General features: G+C 36.7%; 1 protein-coding gene across 1 annotated transcript in view; it reads right to left on the bottom strand.

Moving 5' to 3' along the window:
• Window positions 1–19,647, bottom strand: part of COL9A1 (collagen type IX alpha 1 chain) — a 63,942-nt gene that overhangs the window by 25,425 nt on the left and 18,870 nt on the right. Inside the window, exons 11-28 of the mRNA XM_063389441.1 lie at window positions 19,482–19,535; window positions 18,855–18,890; window positions 13,335–13,358; window positions 12,977–13,030; window positions 11,361–11,414; window positions 9,727–9,759; window positions 9,576–9,632; window positions 8,807–8,860; window positions 7,534–7,587; window positions 5,102–5,155; window positions 3,655–3,708; window positions 2,922–2,975; window positions 2,686–2,739; window positions 2,526–2,579; window positions 2,259–2,312; window positions 1,154–1,198; window positions 277–330; window positions 123–176 (exon numbers count right to left, since the gene is read on the bottom strand). Of these exons, the coding sequence (XP_063245511.1) occupies window positions 123–176; window positions 277–330; window positions 1,154–1,198; window positions 2,259–2,312; window positions 2,526–2,579; window positions 2,686–2,739; window positions 2,922–2,975; window positions 3,655–3,708; window positions 5,102–5,155; window positions 7,534–7,587; window positions 8,807–8,860; window positions 9,576–9,632; window positions 9,727–9,759; window positions 11,361–11,414; window positions 12,977–13,030; window positions 13,335–13,358; window positions 18,855–18,890; window positions 19,482–19,535 (897 nt within the window). The remainder of the gene's footprint in view (window positions 1–122; window positions 177–276; window positions 331–1,153; window positions 1,199–2,258; window positions 2,313–2,525; window positions 2,580–2,685; window positions 2,740–2,921; window positions 2,976–3,654; window positions 3,709–5,101; window positions 5,156–7,533; window positions 7,588–8,806; window positions 8,861–9,575; window positions 9,633–9,726; window positions 9,760–11,360; window positions 11,415–12,976; window positions 13,031–13,334; window positions 13,359–18,854; window positions 18,891–19,481; window positions 19,536–19,647) is intronic.

Raw genomic sequence — 19,647 nt, forward strand, 5'->3', positions numbered from 1 at the left:
TTTACCTCAAAAATTAAAACTTAACATAAATAATAATTTTACCTTGTGGCTAGCTTCAGAAAACCTATCTTGAGACACTGTAATTTTACATATTCTCAGTTAGAAATCTATTCCATACTTACTGGTGGTCCCCGGGGTCCTGTTGGACCTGCTTCTCCCTCTGGGCCCTGTTGACCCTGTTTTGGGGAACAAATTTGAAATGCGCCAAATTTAAAAAGTTTAAAAAACTTTTTTACACATTTTTCTAGACCTTTTGTATAAGATCAGTGGTTTTACCTGTTTACCAGGATTTCCCATTAACCCTGGCACTCCAGGAGGACCTTTATTACCCTGTTGGGCAGAAGATGAAAAATATTAGCCAAGCCAATGGTTTTCTCCTCCATTTTAAAATAAAAATTAAAATAAGGGAAGCAGTAATGTCTAAACAAAAATCAGCCTGTGTTAATTTTTTAACTTCTGCCTAATTTTTGGTGTTCTTTTAACTTTGACCAAACCTTTCTGTCTAATTTTTCAAAAGGCAAATTTCAGTTCCTTGCTGTTTATGTGCTGACAAATCTCAAATAGATTTGATTGCTCCTTTCAAATCACAGAAAACAGTATCATTCCATGTCATTTTTGACAAAAATCATGTCTCTGTGTAGTTTCCTTTTTTCAATTACTTACAGCTAAACTCAAATATCATCTGAAACATTCCACAGTCTCAATCTCACAACATTTTTTTAAACTAAATTGGAATTGATGCTGCAATTTGGTGCTACCTAAATAGAGATAACAACCTCTGTGACTGAATCAGCTTAGGGTGGCTATAAATACTATTATTACAAGGAATAGTGTACTCTACATTTCAAGATGTAGTGAGGTAAGTACCTCAAAAGCTTCCTCTAGCAATGATTTCCACAAATTTAAAAGGAAATGGCCTTTCTTACGTATTATTTAATGCCTAGAATAATGAAAACTACATCATGTAGCACAAGAATCATGAAAATGCACAGGCCAAAGTTGATTAAAAACTATATTTAATTCCTTCAGCCTAAGGCTTGTCTCTTAACACAAGAGAAGGTTAGTATAATTTCACTGAATACTTTAGAACTTTAGATAATTTAGTGCTTTATTTGTGCTTTAGATAAGAAAGACAATACTCAAGATGTTTTACCTTTGGGCCAGGAATACCTTTCATACCCGGAGAGCCTGGAAAACCCTGAAAAAAAAATTTACATTTATTTGTTGTTAAGGGGATTGGAAATGGTGTTGAAAAAATATTTCTCATGCTTGAGTATTTCTAATCTATTTACTTGATATTGAAGCACTTTCATTCAGTAAGAGACCAAGCTTGAATTCTGTTTACAAAGTAACAGATAAAGAGTATTATTCTCATTTCATAAATTGCAAAAGCTTCATAGATAAGTGAGGAGTTGTGGCTTTTTCTGTCTTACACTAGAAATATATTCTTGTCCCAGTATGCTGAGACTGGAGATGCAGAGTTTAATAGATACTTTTGGACATTTTTCATTCCCTCTTCACTTCTCTGCAACAGCTCACAGCAAGTATGCTTTTACCAAATTATCTTCCAAGCTTAAGAGTTCACTAAGTATTACAAATTAAAGTCCAGTTCTGTTTAAAAGCATCTCCTTCACCATTCCTCACAGCAATTACTCCTGTAGCAAAGGTGTTTCTATTTAGCTTTTGGCAATTGGTGCAGTTTTCAAACTTATTTAATGCACGAGGATTACCTTCTGAAAGAGCCCATAAAGCACCAGTGATTCCCTGTAAGTTCACCACAGGGGATACACTGGAGACCTCCAACCACCTCCAGAAAGAAGCATGAGTGTGATGCATTCCAGATGTTCTGAGCCAGCAGAATACCAAAGGGTGATTGTTCATGGAAGGAATGTTAGACTAGCAGCTCAGCCTGGGAATAGTTTGGCCCCAGTCAATACAATGAGACCAGCCCTAATTTTGGGGTCACATCATAGTATCCACGGGGTCTCAGGTAGGAGAAACACAAGAGGAGTCACGACCTGGCTGCAAATGTTCTGTCAGGCCAAGTTCCTCACAATGGCATCATAAGGAGATCTAGACTTTTGTGCGAATGTTTTGTGTACACATAGCAGAATTTCCCCTTGCATTACACATACTCTCCCCTGAGCCTTTTGCTTAGATTTTCACTCGAATTACTCCAGTGTCAAATCAACCTATACACAGCCTTTCTATGGTTTGAACTGAGCCTATCTTTCCAAGGTAAAATACTTGATACTTACTGGCAATCCCTGGAGCCCTGCATCACCTGGAGCTCCAGGTTTTCCTGGTTCACCCTGTAAAACATTTTAAGTTGTAATTTATGCAAATCAAACATGATGAAAAATTTTATTTCTGGAACACAGAGTTGACATCCTTTCAGTTCTGTAGTACAGAAATGTTAATTCAATTACCCTCATAATGTGCATAAAGCCATGGGCAGGAGCCACAAATTAATGAACAAATCTAAGGCACTACCAAAGCTCAGAAATCTGTCAATTGTGCCTTACTTTAGCTCCAGGCATCCCAGGGATCCCTTCACGGCCATCAACTCCTGGTAAGCCCTTGAAAAAAGAAAAAAAAATATTGTAACTTCGCAAAGATTTTGCCCAAGCACTAATATACAAAGTAACATCAAATGAAGCAAATAAAGAAATTAAATATACATACAGGCTCTCCTTTAGGCCCAGGGAGGCCATTTATTCCTCTTGAACCTTGAGGACCCTGAGAATAATAATAATATTTTAAAATTAAACTAAAGACAATGGAATAAAAGACTAAAAAAATGTCAACATGTATTCATTCAGATACACATTACTTTGAGAGTACCAGTTATGCACTATTTATATGCTATTAAGTAACTGATGTTTGCAAGTCAACAAAAGTCAAAATTTGTTTGGTCTCACCCTTTCTCCCTTTGGACCTGCCTCTCCTAGTGGACCTCGCTGTCCTTGATCCCCCTACAAAAAGAAAAAAATATTAGAAATGAAACCAGAATAAACTTCCCTGTATTTTTAAGCTAAAACTCGCAGAAACTCAACAAGTACAATTCACATTTGGTGAAAGTAGACATCTCAAAATCACACTGTATTTAAAAGTGTAGTTTCTTAAAACTGCAGCTGACAGATATATTTTTTAAAACACTCAAGACATCACCTGAGATTTCAGGAGTGTCTAAGCAAAGGATGTTGCTGTTGTTTGTTTAACTCAGAGTTACTGGGTAGTCCAAACACAAATTCCAGCTATGGAAGCGGAGAGCAAGGAAGAATTTCAGCTAAAACCAAACAAGCAAACACCCCAAACAAATAAAACACACACACAATAAAAACCTCCAAAAAATTGCCCAAATCACCCTGTACAGTTTTTGTTCCAGTTTGATACCTAAAAAATTCCAAGCCACCCTAATGCACAGAGGGACTCAGAAGGAAGAGGAAACCACAACATACTAAGAAGTTAAAATGGCTTAATCTGCCCCAAAGTCTTTGGGAACATTAAGAAATTACTGACTTGATATTACTGTAATGTAATTTATTCACCTGCAGGGAATCAATAGAATTGAATTAATCAGAGGCTTTGTTGATTCACAGCTGCAAAGCTTCCCTAACTGGGAAGTGTTTGGATAATCCACACTCTACTTACAGGTGCACCAGGAAGACCCTGGGGACCGGGGTCACCATCGAGACCACGAGCTCCCTACAAAACACGTAGATAACACAAATATCAAAGTGAACTGCTGCAGCAGTAACAACATGTATCCTCCTGCTTTGCTAGGAGCTAAAAAGTCTCTACAGATGAGTGGGCTTTATAGCTCCACTTAAAAAAAAAAAAAAAAAAAAAAAAAAAAAAAAGAGGCAATCAAGTATTTTTGTTTACTGTGGTTTGTTGTTTTTTTTTTTTGAAGGAGATATGAAAGCAAGTATATTTAAATATGAAAAAATGTCAGTCAAAAAACAACATTCAGCTCATTCTCTAAAAAATCTAGGAAGGAGGTAGACCTTTACATGCTGCTTCAAAAAACCTGTGTATCTTCTTTAAATATTCTATACCTTTCACCACTTAATAGAATAACATCAAAATATGCAGAGAAATCATCGACTGAAGTGCTGCTATTTTTATCATATATGTTTCAAGGAAACAATGTAATCACTACCCTGCAGAAATGCAGAAAAAAATGTTTAAAATGTTTTAAAAAAGATTTAGAGGGAACATGGAATTCCTTTGTCAAACAGATGTAGTAAATACTTCAACAGACAAAACATTACAAAATAATGTAGGCAAATAACTATAAAGAATTAGAACACACAAAGGCCAGAAAAACGAAGTAAGATAGTAATAGCTTAGCAAACATGTCCAAGAGGTTAGGAAGCATCATTCATGAGAAGATTAACAATCAGGAGAAATTTGATATTGTCTCTGAAGACACATGATCACAAGATTTACATGATTTGACTTTTGGAGAAGTAAACAATGGCAGAATTGCTATGTTCTACTTTTGGAAATTTTTACCCTATAGATTTAACAAGATTATGAGACTAGAAATGTAGCACCCAGGTTTGAAATAACAGATAGAAACACTTAGACAAACAGAAGGAAAATTGTCCAGCAAAGTAAGAGCCCACATAAATATTAATCCCACTGGTGGCAATTTAAGACACAGAGATGTCAAAGAAAGAATGGGAAAACTCTCAATAAAAACTCCTGACAAAAACTGGGATGATTGTGGCCGTAAAAGGCTTTAGGAAGATACAAATCACAGGAGGGACTACTTGATAAATTTAAGCTTCAATTAAAATATACTATAGTTTATAATTGTTATAACTTGCTATCTTGCTAACTTCAGACCTTCATACATGCAAGACTACCACAAATGCAAGGATTGGGGGAAAGGAGTGAATTAAATTAAATCAATTAAAAGGACTGAGCTACCTTTCTTCCTAATAAGAAGTACAGTAGCTATGGAAACACAGCTGGCAGGAGAGAGAAAATACAGGGGAAATAAAGAAGAAGCTTAAATAAGCTTTTAAAACATTCAGAGCTCTATATTTTTTAATATAGGCCATTTTTAGGAAGAAAGGTTAATACTCACTTTGGTACCTTTAGGTCCCTCTATCCCAGTAATACCTCTGATACCCACAATGCCCTGAAATAGAAAAGTATATTCAAATTCTGCTTAATTCTTCTCATCAGAACTGTACTAAAACAGTCCTCAGCAGAACTGTCCTGAAAACTTCTGTTTCCAGAGAGGAGACTCAAGACTTCTTTCTCTTTCTTTATGATTATTTTACTATATTTTCTTAGTATTAAGGGAGAAATTCAACTACTGCTGTATTAGAATTCTTAATTTATATGGTACTTTGATATTTTGCTAATTTTAGAATTTTAAAAAGAATAACAAAACTATCAGGCTGTATTATAAAACCACAAATACACCACAAGGACAAAAAAAACCCACTGATTTTTCTTCTTGGTTACCTCAGAGTTGAAGCATTCTCATCTGCAGCTTGTGTGAAAGGAACATGTGATGGCCAAATTTGCAAAAGTGCTAAGTTCTCTTAAGTGGGGGACTGGACAGATGAAGGAGATTTTGCAGAGCTCAGAGGTAGATAAAATAGGGCAACGTTTTTGAGAGTACAAGTGCTAAATTTATATGTCCACTAAAAGGCTAAACTATGTAGACATCCTAATGCAGCAGGATGTATCATAACTATCATCACAGCTGTCATCACTTTCCCTCAAAATAGTCTTGTGGGAAATTTGGCTGCTCTGTCTTCCTCATCCCAAGAGACTGACACTGCCTGAGATGTCTCCTCCCTGCAGAAACCAAACCCTCAGCCACAATATGCCTGTCCTGCAACTGCGTTATTGGAACAGCTACAGGCACTTCCCCACAGCTGAGGCAAACCCACTCCTAGAGCAGATTCTACACTGGCAGCCTCTACTTGCTCCTCACAAAGTTAGGTGGAATCTTGTGCAGAACATTTGAAGGCTTGTCAGCCTAAAAGGTGGGGAAAATCATGAGAATGCAACAACAACTACAGCAGCCCTACAGGGGAGATGAACACACTGTAATCCTGCTTCTAAGGTCAAAGGTGGAAGTAGGCACGCTGTAGTATCCAACACTTTCTATCAGGAGCAACACCTCTCCCAGGGGTGGCTATCTTATGCAGATCTTGTCAGTGGAATACGCTGGTTGGATTGCAGGTGCTGTGGTGGAGACTGGATGCTTAACCCCTTTCATTTGTGTATGTAAGGAGCATATATGTTATGTAAGGAGCATATAAGACACAGCAGTCTACAGGCTCTCCATCTCCTCTAAATCATCATCCTCTAAAGCACTGTCTGTCCTTTTTCATATGGGTTATCTATCTGATATCGCTTTATACATATTATGAATCCCAAATTTTAATTTTAGAAACTGTTATTTTAGATTTTGTATGGTGAGCAATTGGTGATAAAATAAAATGTTATGAGTTACACATATAAAGAAAAAAAGGAAAGTCAGTCTTTAATTGTTTTTTAATTCTATTGTGTTATTTCACACTGGTCGAAGAACTCTACCAAACTGAGTAACAGGAATCTGTTCCTTTCAGACAGCAGAAGCTGCCCCTTACACAAGTACTTTGTCTACACCAGGGCCTCAGGGATACATTTTCAGGGTCAAGCATCAGAAGGAATGCACCCTTTCCTTTACTTAGTCTGTTTTTTATCTTTTTCTAGTCATAATACAGAGTTTTATGCTGCCATATGTTTATATTCATAGAGAATTTTGTAATTTAGCATTTAGGTGTCATGTGCATTAAGGTAAGCCCCGGTACAGTCTCAAATGGTAACACCAATGGCATTAAATACATATTTTTACATCTAAGAAAAAACCATGAGACGCCACCAGAAAACCAACCATAGAAATTAAAGGTGTTATGACTGTTTCTCCTACTTAGAATGACCCCTTTATTCTGTTCCCTAGTCCTTGCAGCCACAGTAACCATAAGAGCTCCTCACAAGCTGGGGAATAAGCTGAGGAGGTATGTGTCAGAACAAAGCACAGTGAATCAGGACAAGAAAACAATCAGGTGTGATTGAAGGATACTTCTTTTGCCAGCCAAAAAGCAAAAAAAATAAGGTAAAAAACCCTGTTCTTCAGTGGTTGCAACTTCATCCTCAAATCTTAGCTAAGTCAGAATTTCACAGCTGATTGTGTTTCAAACACAATGAAGTCAGGGTCATCAAAATTATGAAAAGGAAGGTGAAGGAAAAAAAATCCAACTATTTTCACAATCTAAGCATAACACAAAGTTTAGGACATGAGATAGTTCCATAGAACTATATGGAGCTTTGTCCCAAGCAATAATGTAGGTTTTGTAGGGATTTAAATAATTCCACTTCGATTCATAGATAATATGGCAGAATAAAGATAAAGGTACATGGAGGTTTTATAATATCTGTTTTCTTACAATAATAGGCAAAAAAGATATGTCATTATGAAGAAAATGAGTAACACTTTAATAGGAAATACTTTACTGGAGGGCCTTGAGCTCCCACTTCACCACTGGGTCCTTGGTCCCCTTCTTCACCCTGGGAAAGCAAAAGGAATACATCTGTAGCCAGTCCATACCATGCATATTGCTGTCATTCCATGAGGTACATTTCCTACTTTATGTTTTCTGTCACCATGTCCTGCTTGAATGAAATCCAAATGAAGTCACACCACTTTCTCAGACAGATACTTGTTCAGATTCACATCCCGTTCAATTATTAGTCAAAATGGTAATTTAAAAAAAACCCTCAGTATAAAGAATAATGATATTTTACCCTTAATCTCTTATTCCATTTTTTCTTGACGTTAATGTCTTTATGATTTCATCAGGTACTGTAGTGATAGGACAAGAAGTAAAGGGTACAAACTGCCAGAGGGGAAATTTAGGTTAAGAAGAAATTTTTTACTGTGAGGGTAGTGGGACACTGGAACAGGTTGCTCAGGGGGGTTATGGAAGCCCCAACCCTGGCAGTGCTCAAAGCCAGTTTGGATAAGGTCTTGAGACACCTGGTCTAGTGGGAGGTGCCCCTGCACATGGCAGAAGGGTTGGGACAAGATGATCTTTAGGGTTTATTCCAACCTATTAACATTCTGTGATTCTGTGATTTCTTGTTCTTCCAGACTAAAACTGCAAAAAATTTTCTCTAATGTTTTTTATGCAACATTGAAGCATGGGCCAAGGCAGTGCAAATCTGAAAATTTCTTGCAAATATTTAAATATTAAAGAGGTTATATAGCAAGGTTAATTCAAATGAAACACCTGAATGAAATGGGAGAGTTAACATTTCAGTTTTCAAGATGAATCAGACTCAGCCTCTGTTTATGAATTTATACTCTGTCCTTTCCCTACCAAATGTATTTTTCCTTCTCATACTTCATTTAAGAGCTCATCTGTGCTACAGAACAGATAACTTGGTAAACTCAGGGAAATATCCTGCATTTAAATTTTTGAAAGTTTTTCAATTAATAAACTTAGCTTCAATTTTCCCCATAGGTTCTATAATAATTAAATTTAGCAATCAAAATAAAAAGCAAGAGCAGTATGACTTGTGCATCATAATAAATATAGAGTACAGGTGAATGAAGAATAGAGATGTGCCTCCGGTTACTCTGGAGCACTATGATATGTAGCATCACTTCATGCATTTTGTTAAAACAATTAATACTTCCAGCAAAATATAATACTGTTTTTGAAGGTGAGGCTAAAGTACTATTAGTTTGCTAAAAACAGCAGTTTTTTCTCTTTTTTTATTTTACCTTATAACCTTGTTTTCCTGGTTCACCAGACTCTCCTTTTGAACCTTTTTGCCCCTAAAATAAACATAAAAAACCAAAATAAATAAATAAATAGAGACTATTCAAAATTAAAATAGAGTTTTCCAAAACAGACATAGGCTGCTGAGAGTCGTCTTGCTGTTCCCTCTCAAACCCCATTCACTACTCCTTCCTCACCAGTCTAGGAAATGCTACATATTAAGTACCATGCTCCAAATATCTGCTTCTGGATCTAACAAGGCTGCATATCTAGGCAGGGTAGTATTTCTTCTTATGTTATCCCATAAAAATTTCCTGACGCCAACAGTATTTCTAGAAACCAACAAAGAATATATTTTTAAAAATCTTAGCTAAAATGAGACTCAAAACATGTTAATTTCAATTTAGTATGTTACAGGTCTCCCAGGGAGAGAAAAAGGAATCAAAAAGATTCAGGCTCTGGAGGAATATTTAGCGTTTCTGAAGTCTGACCACAAATGATCCAGGAAGTGAATGAAGCAACCCCCTTCACATACTCTAATCCTCTCAGGACACATAAATTTTACAGTGAAGATTAGAGGAGTAGCAAGAGATTTCAACAATAAGAGGTTGTTTTGGCAGTCGAGAGTTGAATAACCATAAGCAACCACACTGATGCAATCCTTTTTTTAAATTAACAGTGAAATGCCCTTTTTAAAGTCAGCAATTACCCTCCCCAGTGCCTTGAGACAGCATCTCTGGAAGGAATGGTGGAACAAATAGTTTCTCTTACCTTCATACCCATTAAGCCAGCGTGTCCTGGACGGCCAGGTGGACAAGCACTGGGACACTGGAAAAGCATTCACACAGTTATTAGCACACAGGCTGAATGAGGTTTTCTGAGATTACTTAAAAAGAAATAAAAACATGGACAATAATCTTACCAACACATCGCCATCCTGAAGGCCAATCGTTCCCTAAATGAAATTAGATTAATCAAAGTCAGCAATACAGAAATAACTGGACATCACCCATTAGGCAACACAGTGATTAGATAAAACTGCTATCTAAATCTGGAATCAGAAATACAATCAACCAAAAGATCTCTCACATGAAAAGCACCTTAACTGTAGGATTTTATTATAGGACTGCAGTTCCTATCCTCTAACTCAGAACAACTTTTCAAACAACCCTGAAATATCTCTCTTGCTTTTTAAACTAGCTCAAATATATTTCCTGTTAAATATACAACAAATATGTCCAAACCCCATTAGTTTCCTAGAGAAACCAAGACAAATTCTATAATCAGAAAAACTTAGAATTCACCAAAAGATTCAGGTCTTTACAGAGAAAATTCTTTTTACAGTGAAAACAATCTTCCCAAAAGTATTGGTAGATGACAGTTGCAATAAACCAGACATCAGTGCACAATGAGATGGACTCAGTGGGGGGAAGGCCTTTTCTCATATTAAATCAAACACTTGATGGGAGCTAACAGGAGGTTTGTGAGGCACAACAGGCAGGAGGATTATTTCACAGCAGTAGCAGGATTCTCTGAAGCCCTGTGGGAGGGAGCACACTGTTTCAGAGAAAAGCACAGGAGACTTTAAGGAAGGAGCTCCTTAAAGAATGGTCTTCTTATATGTAGAAGGATTTTTAAAAAGCCAAGAGTATTTGGGTCCATAATGCCATCAACTGGAGTGGGACTGTGGCACTTCAGAAACCTAAAACAGACGAAACTTTAAGGAATAGAAGTACTATAGCCACTCTTGAGAAATCATTTCTACCTGTTTCCAAATTTCTCTTCTCCAATTTACTATCCATGTTTTTTAAAATGCCTCTGCCAGTTCTCTGGCAACTTTCATGTAAACAAGAAACATGGCATAAATAAAGCATATGTATTTAGGGTCTCCCCTAAGAGCTGGGGGGAGAGGAACAGGACAGCTGTTAAAAAGACATTAGCACAACACCTTTCCCAGCAGTCTGCATTTCCCAGCACCTAGACTGAGATGTATCTGCCAAACTCTCCATTTTGCTTCTCTGAGCAGGTAAATTGCCACAAGACAAAGGCAACACACATCTCTCCTCCCAAGAGGTTAAAAAAGGTAACTGCTCCCCTGGAGTGGCAAAGCACTGCTGTGCTTCTCATATTCCTTGCAAGTAGAAGATCTGATTGCAAGAAAAACATTAGAACTTGACCCACCTGGAAGTCTCATAAGCTGTCTCATAAGCTGAATGTTTTTTTCTTCTCCCAACAGAGAAGAGCATGTCTCTACTGAAGTAATACCAGTGAGGCCCAACAAAGGCTACACTTACAGTATTATGATTCACAGGGGAACTTAAAACCTGTAAATTTGCAGTTTACAGAAATGGGAAAGCATACGGAAGTTACACAATTTACATTTCAAACTGCCTTTTTATAACCATAAAGAGTGGAAACTTGCTTTCTAAATGGAAGATCTAAACCTTTCTCATATCTTAAAGTCAGTATTCAGCTGTAGACCTTGGGGAGAAGTTTTGTTCAAGCAGCAACAATACAAAATTCAGATGTAAGCACTTACTAAACATAATAACTTACTGGAGGACCTGGAGGTCCTGGTAGCCCTGGTGGCCCTCTTTTTCCTGGATCTCCCTTAAAAAGGGTAAAATAATTTCGTTTATTGATAGTAATAACAACAACAAGTAGTCACATGTTCAGGCCACACGACAACAGTGAGAAATTAAGTGGCTACAGAAGGACAGACTAGGCAGGCAGTTGGATCCCAACCCACAACACAGCTCCCAGAACAGAATGGAGACTTTTTTTTAGTAGAATGACAGCTATATTGTGAAACAGGAGTCACAAGAAAATCAAAACATTTCTGCCTGCTTTAGAAATCTGAAACATCTGACCACAGGATCATCTGTGCACCCTACCTCTATAACTGCTTTAAATCATGAACCATAAGAATTCCAGGAACTGGCAAAAGTAGAGAGAGGAGAAAATCTACGTTTTCTGAGCACAAGATGAATTTACCAAGTTGGATTTTTTTCCCGTTTGTGAAACTTTGATGCTGAGGGCTCTCATAAGTAAAGACAATGTGGAACCTCTGCAAATTATTTTTTCTGAAGTTTGTAATTAAAATAGATCTAATAATTGGGCAGAGGCCACCTTTTAACTTAATATTGTAATGCAAATATTACTTTTCACATTTCATTTACTGCACTAAGTGCAATAAACAAGATGAATACAGAAATAATAGAATATAGAAAAATTATTGATTAATTCTCAAGACATTAGAGCTGTAGAGTCATTCCTTTCCATGCAATGCATAATTATATTGTGAGACTCATTATTGCAATGTGTTATGGAGGCTTGGGACATAAATGGATTCAGAGATTGACTGCATCAGTGCAGGATAGGCTCACATGCAGCTTTGAAAAAGCATCAGAGATGCAATTTCTGATTCAGACAGTTTCAGAACTACCAAGTAACTGCCAGAATGTGTGACAGTATGACAGAAAAATGTCATTTTACAAATAGCCTGTACACTTCCCTTGGTATCCATTCTTGCTCCTCCTACAGACAAGACAGTGAGCTAGATGGATCATCTGAAACTAATTGGCAGGTTTTAATATTATTTTTAAATTCATTTATATAATTGCATTCAAAAGTGGGTTTTATTAAAAAAAATTTAATGCTATTTCAGATTTCAAGTAGAAAAGTTGAAACTAATTGGTTTCAGCTTGTATTTCAGCAAAGTGTGGTGTTGAAATATGGCAGTGTGGTGAAACTGAGGGCACAGTTCAGCAGTGGGGTCAATAGATGGAGCCACACTTAAAGTGAGACTGAGAAGAAACACTGAATTGCCGTGTTCACTGGTGGGCAAATGAAAATCAGTAGTTTAAGTAGTTAATGTTTACACTTCCTCTATTTCTGACAGCTTTTTGATTTCAGCTTTTCTTGAATAAGAGAAATAGCATATGGAACACTATTAAACATTTTACTCTAATCAGGTGGCCCTGCTACTCATTGTTCTTATTTCTGATGAGCTTCAAACATAGTCCTTCTTCTACCTGTGATCACTGCAGAGGAAAAGAAACTTTTGAAAACTCTGTGATAGCCCAAATAGCATTTAGATGGGCCATTTTTTCTTTAAGTACCTTCTAGTAATTGAACAAACCTGCATTTTCAGCAAACACAGTAGTACTTACAGGTGGACCAGCAAGACCTACTTCCCCAGGAAGTCCTGCTGCACCAGCTGGACCCTACAACAACCAAGGTAAATAGTGGTTTTATACCATATGATACCTATGTAACAAACATCCAAGGACTGAGAACATGTAGTTCTCACAAACAACAAATTATGCCTTCAGAAACCAATATTCTTGCCCCATATGCCACAGACCTCAAGGGTAGCTGAAGAAAACATACATAATAGACATAGAACATTAGGATTAAAACCATCTCTTTTATCTTTGGGTTACTTTTAATCACAGTATAATAGCTTTATTAAATATTCAAATAGATTCATTGAACAGTATATTTATGAATTGCAAAATTGATACTTACAGGTGGTCCAAGAAGCCCCTTGCCCTATGAAATATGAAAAAAAAGATCAGAAATATGGGGAGAGTTCTAAACCTAGTAAAGCTGTTTTCCAAGAATAGAGTATTTCAGATAAAAAAGGTGTGAAAAAAACCTCATTTGATTCTGCAAAATAGTTTTGAAAATTTGTTTAACTACTGTTAAAAATCAATTTTGTTCTTAGGTAATCAGTATCAGTAGAGAAAATTAAATTAATGATTAACTTGCTTTGCAATATCATTACACATGTTTATAAACATATCTACTTCCACAAAGGAATGAAAATGTTAAAGGCTTTGTATTTAGCTGATTATCAAGTACCATGATAAATATATCTATGCTATTATAATTTTCTTTTAAGGAAACGTTTGAATTTATAATAAAAGTGAACTTTTTCCCCCACAATGCTTCTCTGAGGCTTAAATCCATTAAACTTATGGGGTTTGGTAATCAAAAGCACCAAACTTCTCCCATTTACATTTTCCATCAGTATTGTTCTGAACCATTTTAATGAGAAGTGTCCAAGATACAGATGTGTTTCTGCCTAGTTGGATGATATACTCCTTCTAAGAAAACAGATCCCTCAGTCTTGCATTATTAAAGTAAGCGGAAAATTTCATGGAGAACAGTGTTGGTGATACATATGAAACACTACAATATAAAATCCCAAATATACTTAAATATTCAGGAGATTTAACATAATAAGGTACCTGGGCTGAATGTGAGTAAAAAAGTCACAGAATATCAATCCAGGGTTGTATTTGTAAGGCTGTTTAGAAAAGTTGGTATAACAGAGGGAAAAATTCAAGCATTCATCAGAATCTTTCCATTTTAACCATTTAATACACAGCAGAAAGTAAGCTTGCATAACATACATAATCCCTTTGCTATTGCTTCACACTTCCTTGCTGCAAATCATCATATTATACATATCTATATTTGATTCTACAAATCAAACTTTCACTGCATCACATATTCAATATTATAATATCCCCTGTCTCTGAAAGAAAGAAACCACCTGCTTGCAGGTCTCATTGGAATAACACATCCCCTAACAGTGGCAGGGAAGGTCAATGACATCAAAAGAAGCAGCTACAGCTACTGTGCCCAGCCCACACAGCAGCCCAGGAGAAGTCTGTCCCCTCCTCTGACCACTCCAGTGCACCTCCTCACCTTCCTAATTAAGGCTGCAGAGAGCAGGGACTCTGCCCCAGCAATCAATGCCTCCTCACACAGCTACCCCACCTTCTGGCCATGAACTCCCTACAGGCAGACCAAGGTGCAAAGCTGAGAGCAGCTCCAGGACAATCATCATCAAGGACATAAAGAGAGCAGTTCCTGTCCCAAGGAGCTGCCCATGCTCCTTGCTCTGTGTCCTGAAGGGAAAGCCTCTCCACACAGCCTGGGACTGCAGCCTCACATGCCCAGTGCTCGCTGCCTGCTGTGGAGGTGCTCATCTCACCCACGGAGCTTGGAGTGCACAGGCCTGGAGCGACCCAGAGCTGTAATCCCCTGCAGCACAGGGGATTACCCTGTGAACTGGGAAGTGCCCCTGCCATCCACCACAAAGAGTGCAGGGTTTGTAAGTGTACCCTCTGCTGGACATTGTGTTTTAGCAGACCTTAAAATATTTTCAAATTCTCTGTCACTAAATGCACACAGTCCTCCCCACATGCCACATGTGTGAGCCTCTAGCAAAACATCAGCTCATAGAAAAGTTAGAGAGAACTAAAAGAGAGAATGGACTGAAGACTGCAATAGAGGCACTGAAAGTATAAGCCTCAGGTCCTTCTACCAGGACAGGTCACAGGCATTAGCATATTTAAATTACTTGAATAAAAAAAACCTTGAACTAATCACAAGAATTCTAAGAACTTTGTGAGCCTGCCATTTAAAAGACTATCTGCCAAAGAGATGAGACAAAGAGAAAAAGTTAAAACAAAATTATGAAGCAGGAAAAAAATGTACAAAAAAGGGGATGATAACTGAAGATTGCCAGGGTACACTCTGGGATAGAAAAGGTGACAGAACAGAGAAGCAAATTCTGTATATAAAACTTTATGTCATTAATATTCATTCTGGAAGACACCCAGAAGTCCTAACTTGGCTGATAAATATCACTAGAGAAGCATGAAAAACAGTGATAATAATTTAAAGCTAATTAGTTTTGTACCCAAGGTTTCTGATTTTCTGTTTGCACTGAATATTTTAATAACTTAAGCAAGAGGTTTTGTGAAAAATGAAGTCTTTGGATAACTATCCAGGGACTACTCCACTTGCACAAAGCCACTGACAGTATTCAAAGCAGTGCATAATTACAGCTAAGCACTCAATTAATCATGTAGGCAGTAATTCATAATTGTGCTCACTATGTTTCTGGTAAATGAGGTTTCATGGATCAAAACAAAAAAGTGCAAAGGTTAAACAGCCTCATTACTTCACATTTGTAGTAAGAGCTTCTCCAAAAGGCTCTGAATCTAAAAATTAGAACTATTGCACTCCGGCACTACCATTGTTACTTGTTGATTTTTTATTTTTTTGTTTTGTTTTTATGATAGGAGGGTTCTGTTGGGGTTCTACAGGGGGTCTTTTGTTTGTTTTGGTAGTGGGATTGTGGGGTTTGTTGTTTTGGTTTGATTTGGTTTTTCATTTTTGTGGATTTTGTTAGGTGTAATCTCACTACAGGTCAGATGACCAGTGCTGCCCATTTTGAGAACCTTCCAGTAGCTGCACAATTTCTTCAATAGAATACAGCCATTCATCAGAGGAAAAATTGCATTTATGCAGGTTTTCCTAGGAGATTTATTCTGAGCATAAATCTCTCTATATGGACTCAGCATGTGTGGATTAACAACCATGGAGCTACAAAATCAATCACTAAGCTTCTTCCTAACGTGAGGTCTCAGGATCAATCTTAATTAGTACAAGAGTAATGACACAAGTTGACTATATCCATCTTTTCTTTTAAACAAATTGGAATTCTCCTTTCCACATTATAAATATTGCTCTGGATTCACCTAAAATACAAGTTTAGTTGCTTATTAAGCAGAGGCAGATCAACTCCAAAGGCAATCCCTACTGAGTTCACTGAAGCAGTATCACCTTAAGACTGAAAGTCTCAGGGCAAACAGAATCACTCAGCTTTGAACAATGGTCCAAAATCTTATCAGATTTATTGCTTTTACAGTCTCAAAATATGGTGACAAAAGTCCTACTGCTCTGAAAAGAATCAGCATTCTACCTTGACAAGTTGGTCCAGTTTCCTCCTTTCTCAAATGAACGTGTCTACTTCCAAATTGAGATTAACCCTCTTTATACACATTTAATGCACCCACTTTTTCTGGAGGGTCTTAAATTAATCATTCTTGCATTATTTTGAAAATGGTGAGCTAAAATCATGTACGTTTTCCCCCAACTCAGTTTTTCTTTCTGTTGATAGGCTAAAATGTCACAGTACTTTAAACAAGTATTTCAGTATTTCATTTTTATTTCCCCAATTTTTCCTATCATAGGTTTGCAAGGGAGATAAAAGTTCAAATTGCCATGAGTAGGAACACCTTCCATTAGACCAGGGTGCTCAGAGCCTCATCCAACTTGGCCTTAAACACTTTCATGAATGGGTCATCCAAATCTTCTCTGGGCAGCCTATTCCAGTGCCTCACCACCCTCACAGCAAAACATTTCTTCCTAATATCTAACCTAAACCTACTTTCTTTCATTTGAAGCCATTTCCCCTTGTCCTGCCACCACACGCCCTTGTAAAAAGTCCCTCACCAGCTCTCTTGTGGGGTCCCTTAAGAGCCTGGAAGGCTGCAATTAGGTCACCCCAAAGCCATGTCTTTTCAAGGCTGAATAATCACAGTTTTCTCAGCCTTTCCTCATAGGATGGGTAGTCCATCCCTATAATCACTTTTCCCCATATCATCTGAGTAAACACACCTGACAGACTGTAACTACTTCTTTTTGCAGCTAGATGTTGTAATATGCAGAGCATACAACCCAGAAATTATTTCCCCATCTAGTTGACAAAAAAGAAAAAAGAAAAAAGAAAAAAGAAAAAAGAAAAAAGAAAAAAGAAAAAAGAAAAAAGAAAAAAGAAAAAAGAAAAAAGAAAAAAGAAAAAAGAAAAAAGAAAAAAGAAAAAAGAAAAAAGAAAAAAGAAAAAAGAAAAAAGAAAAAAGAAAAAAGATAAAAAAGATAAAAAAGATAAAAAAGATAAAAAAGATAAAAGATGATAAAAGAGAAAAGAGAAAAGAGAAAAGAGAAAAAAGAAAAAAGAAAAAAGAAAAAAGAAAAAAGAAAAAAGAAAAAAGAAAAAAGAAAAAAGAAAAAAGAAAAAAGAAAAAAGAAAAAAGAAAAAAGAAAAAAGAAAAAAGAAAAAAGAAAAAAGAAAAAAGAAAAAAGAAAAAAGAAAAAAGAAAAAAGAAAAAAGAAAAAAGAAAAAAGAAAAAAGAAAAACCTCAAGCCTCTAACAGAAAAATGTTGGGGCTTCAGTCTAACTCAGCTCTGCCATTTTCTGTGACTAAATTTAACTCATATATTGAGCCTGCAGACCAGCCAGCCATTATATCACCTATTTTCCAAATTTTCAGGTAAGAATGAGCATCCATGTAAATTAAAGTGTCCACAAAGTTATTCATATTGAATTTGAACATAATATCACACCTTCAAGAATAAATTTATCATTTTCTCTGTGGCCAACTATCAAAATAATTTTTAAATATAAATGTAATGAGAGTTAATAGGAAAAAGTCAAAAATACAAATACAGAAGGAGTGTTGTACTGGAATATCATACTTCTTCTATCTAATTTAAATAACTTTTCCAAAAGAATCTAATTTTAAACTAAATTGCGATTATACACAGTCTTATTATAATTTATTCTAGTCATCTTGTTCCATTACTCATCTTGAGGTGTTTTCCTAAGCTAAATTCCTGCATGCCAACCATCATTCACTTCTTCTACCACCAAAACTCCTAAAATTCCCAATTATTTTCAGCCCCTAAAAATGGATATTAGATCCACCTGCATGCCAAATGGAATCTTTTCATGTCCTTTCTCATATTTTGGCCTGTTTTCATGAGGAACTGCAAAACAGTACAAGGAGTCTCACAGAATTTACACTTCAGTGATGCCATTTAAACACATGGCAAGAAGTTGAAAACAGGAATAACTGTAGACTCCTATATGCAAATGAAACATGGGCTCTCTCATCTCCATAGCATTTCCACAGAGATGGAAAAGAATGGTATAAGCCTAAAACTCAGGACTACATCACACATGCTCCTTTTCTACAGCATACAAACCAACATAACATTTAATAATATTTGTACACTTAGATATAAAGACAAAACCATACCTTAAAGTACTACTTTTGTAACTTACGAGTTCTTTGAAACCTCAGAAATAGTTTTGGGCTTTTTGTCTCAACATTTAGTGGTGAGAAGCCTTCACAATAATACTTAAGGTGTAAAAATCCTCTGTATACTGAATGCACTACTTACTGGAAGTCCACGAGCACCTGGCAGTCCTGGCTCCCCCTTTAAAAGAGAAAAAATGAGTTTGTAAGAGGCATTAGCATCAAGTTTTGTAAACAATATACAGGAAGATGCTCTCTCACCTTTTGGAGGGCATAATTTAGTGGACACAGTGTGCAAGTATTATTCACTTTATTAATGCTATGCTGGTTTCAGTAAGACTTGACAGAAAGGAAAGACTTCCTCAGTATTAAAAAGATACTTTTATTCCCTCACCCCCCAAAAACTCAAGAATGCTTGTTACTCTAACTTTTGATTTATATTTCATTTGTTTGATTGATGATGAAGCCAGGTTTTGTTGTTCTGGTTCCCACTGCATCTTACGATGACACGATTGTAATGCAAGATGGAAAGGGCCCCAGCTTTACTGCAGATGCTCAACCTCAATGCCAACAGTGTAATGCCAGCCAGCACTCCTTACTGCAGGCTGTGGGAATGGAAGCTTCTTGTGCTGTGTGAAAGGGGCCAGTACTTATGTGTTCTAAAGGTATGTAAGGATTGTTAAGTAGGCTGCAGCATCTGATTAGTCACAGAGAGGCAAACAAAAGTGCTGCTTTAAAAAATCTGTCATTTCAGGCATAATTTTGTTCCCACCTTCTGTCCTTTGGGTCCTGGGGCTCCCCGTGAGCCATCAGGTCCTGTGAATCCCTTTGGAAGTAAGATATACAGTGTTAATGCCAGGGTTATGTGTTTTTTCTTAATCACAACAGAAAACATTATAAAACACAGAAAAATGAAGCAATTAAATAAAATCAGTAAC

The sequence above is a fragment of the Prinia subflava genome, chromosome 2 (assembly GCF_021018805.1).
Source record: "Prinia subflava isolate CZ2003 ecotype Zambia chromosome 2, Cam_Psub_1.2, whole genome shotgun sequence".
Classification (NCBI taxonomy): Eukaryota; Metazoa; Chordata; class Aves; order Passeriformes; family Cisticolidae; genus Prinia; species Prinia subflava.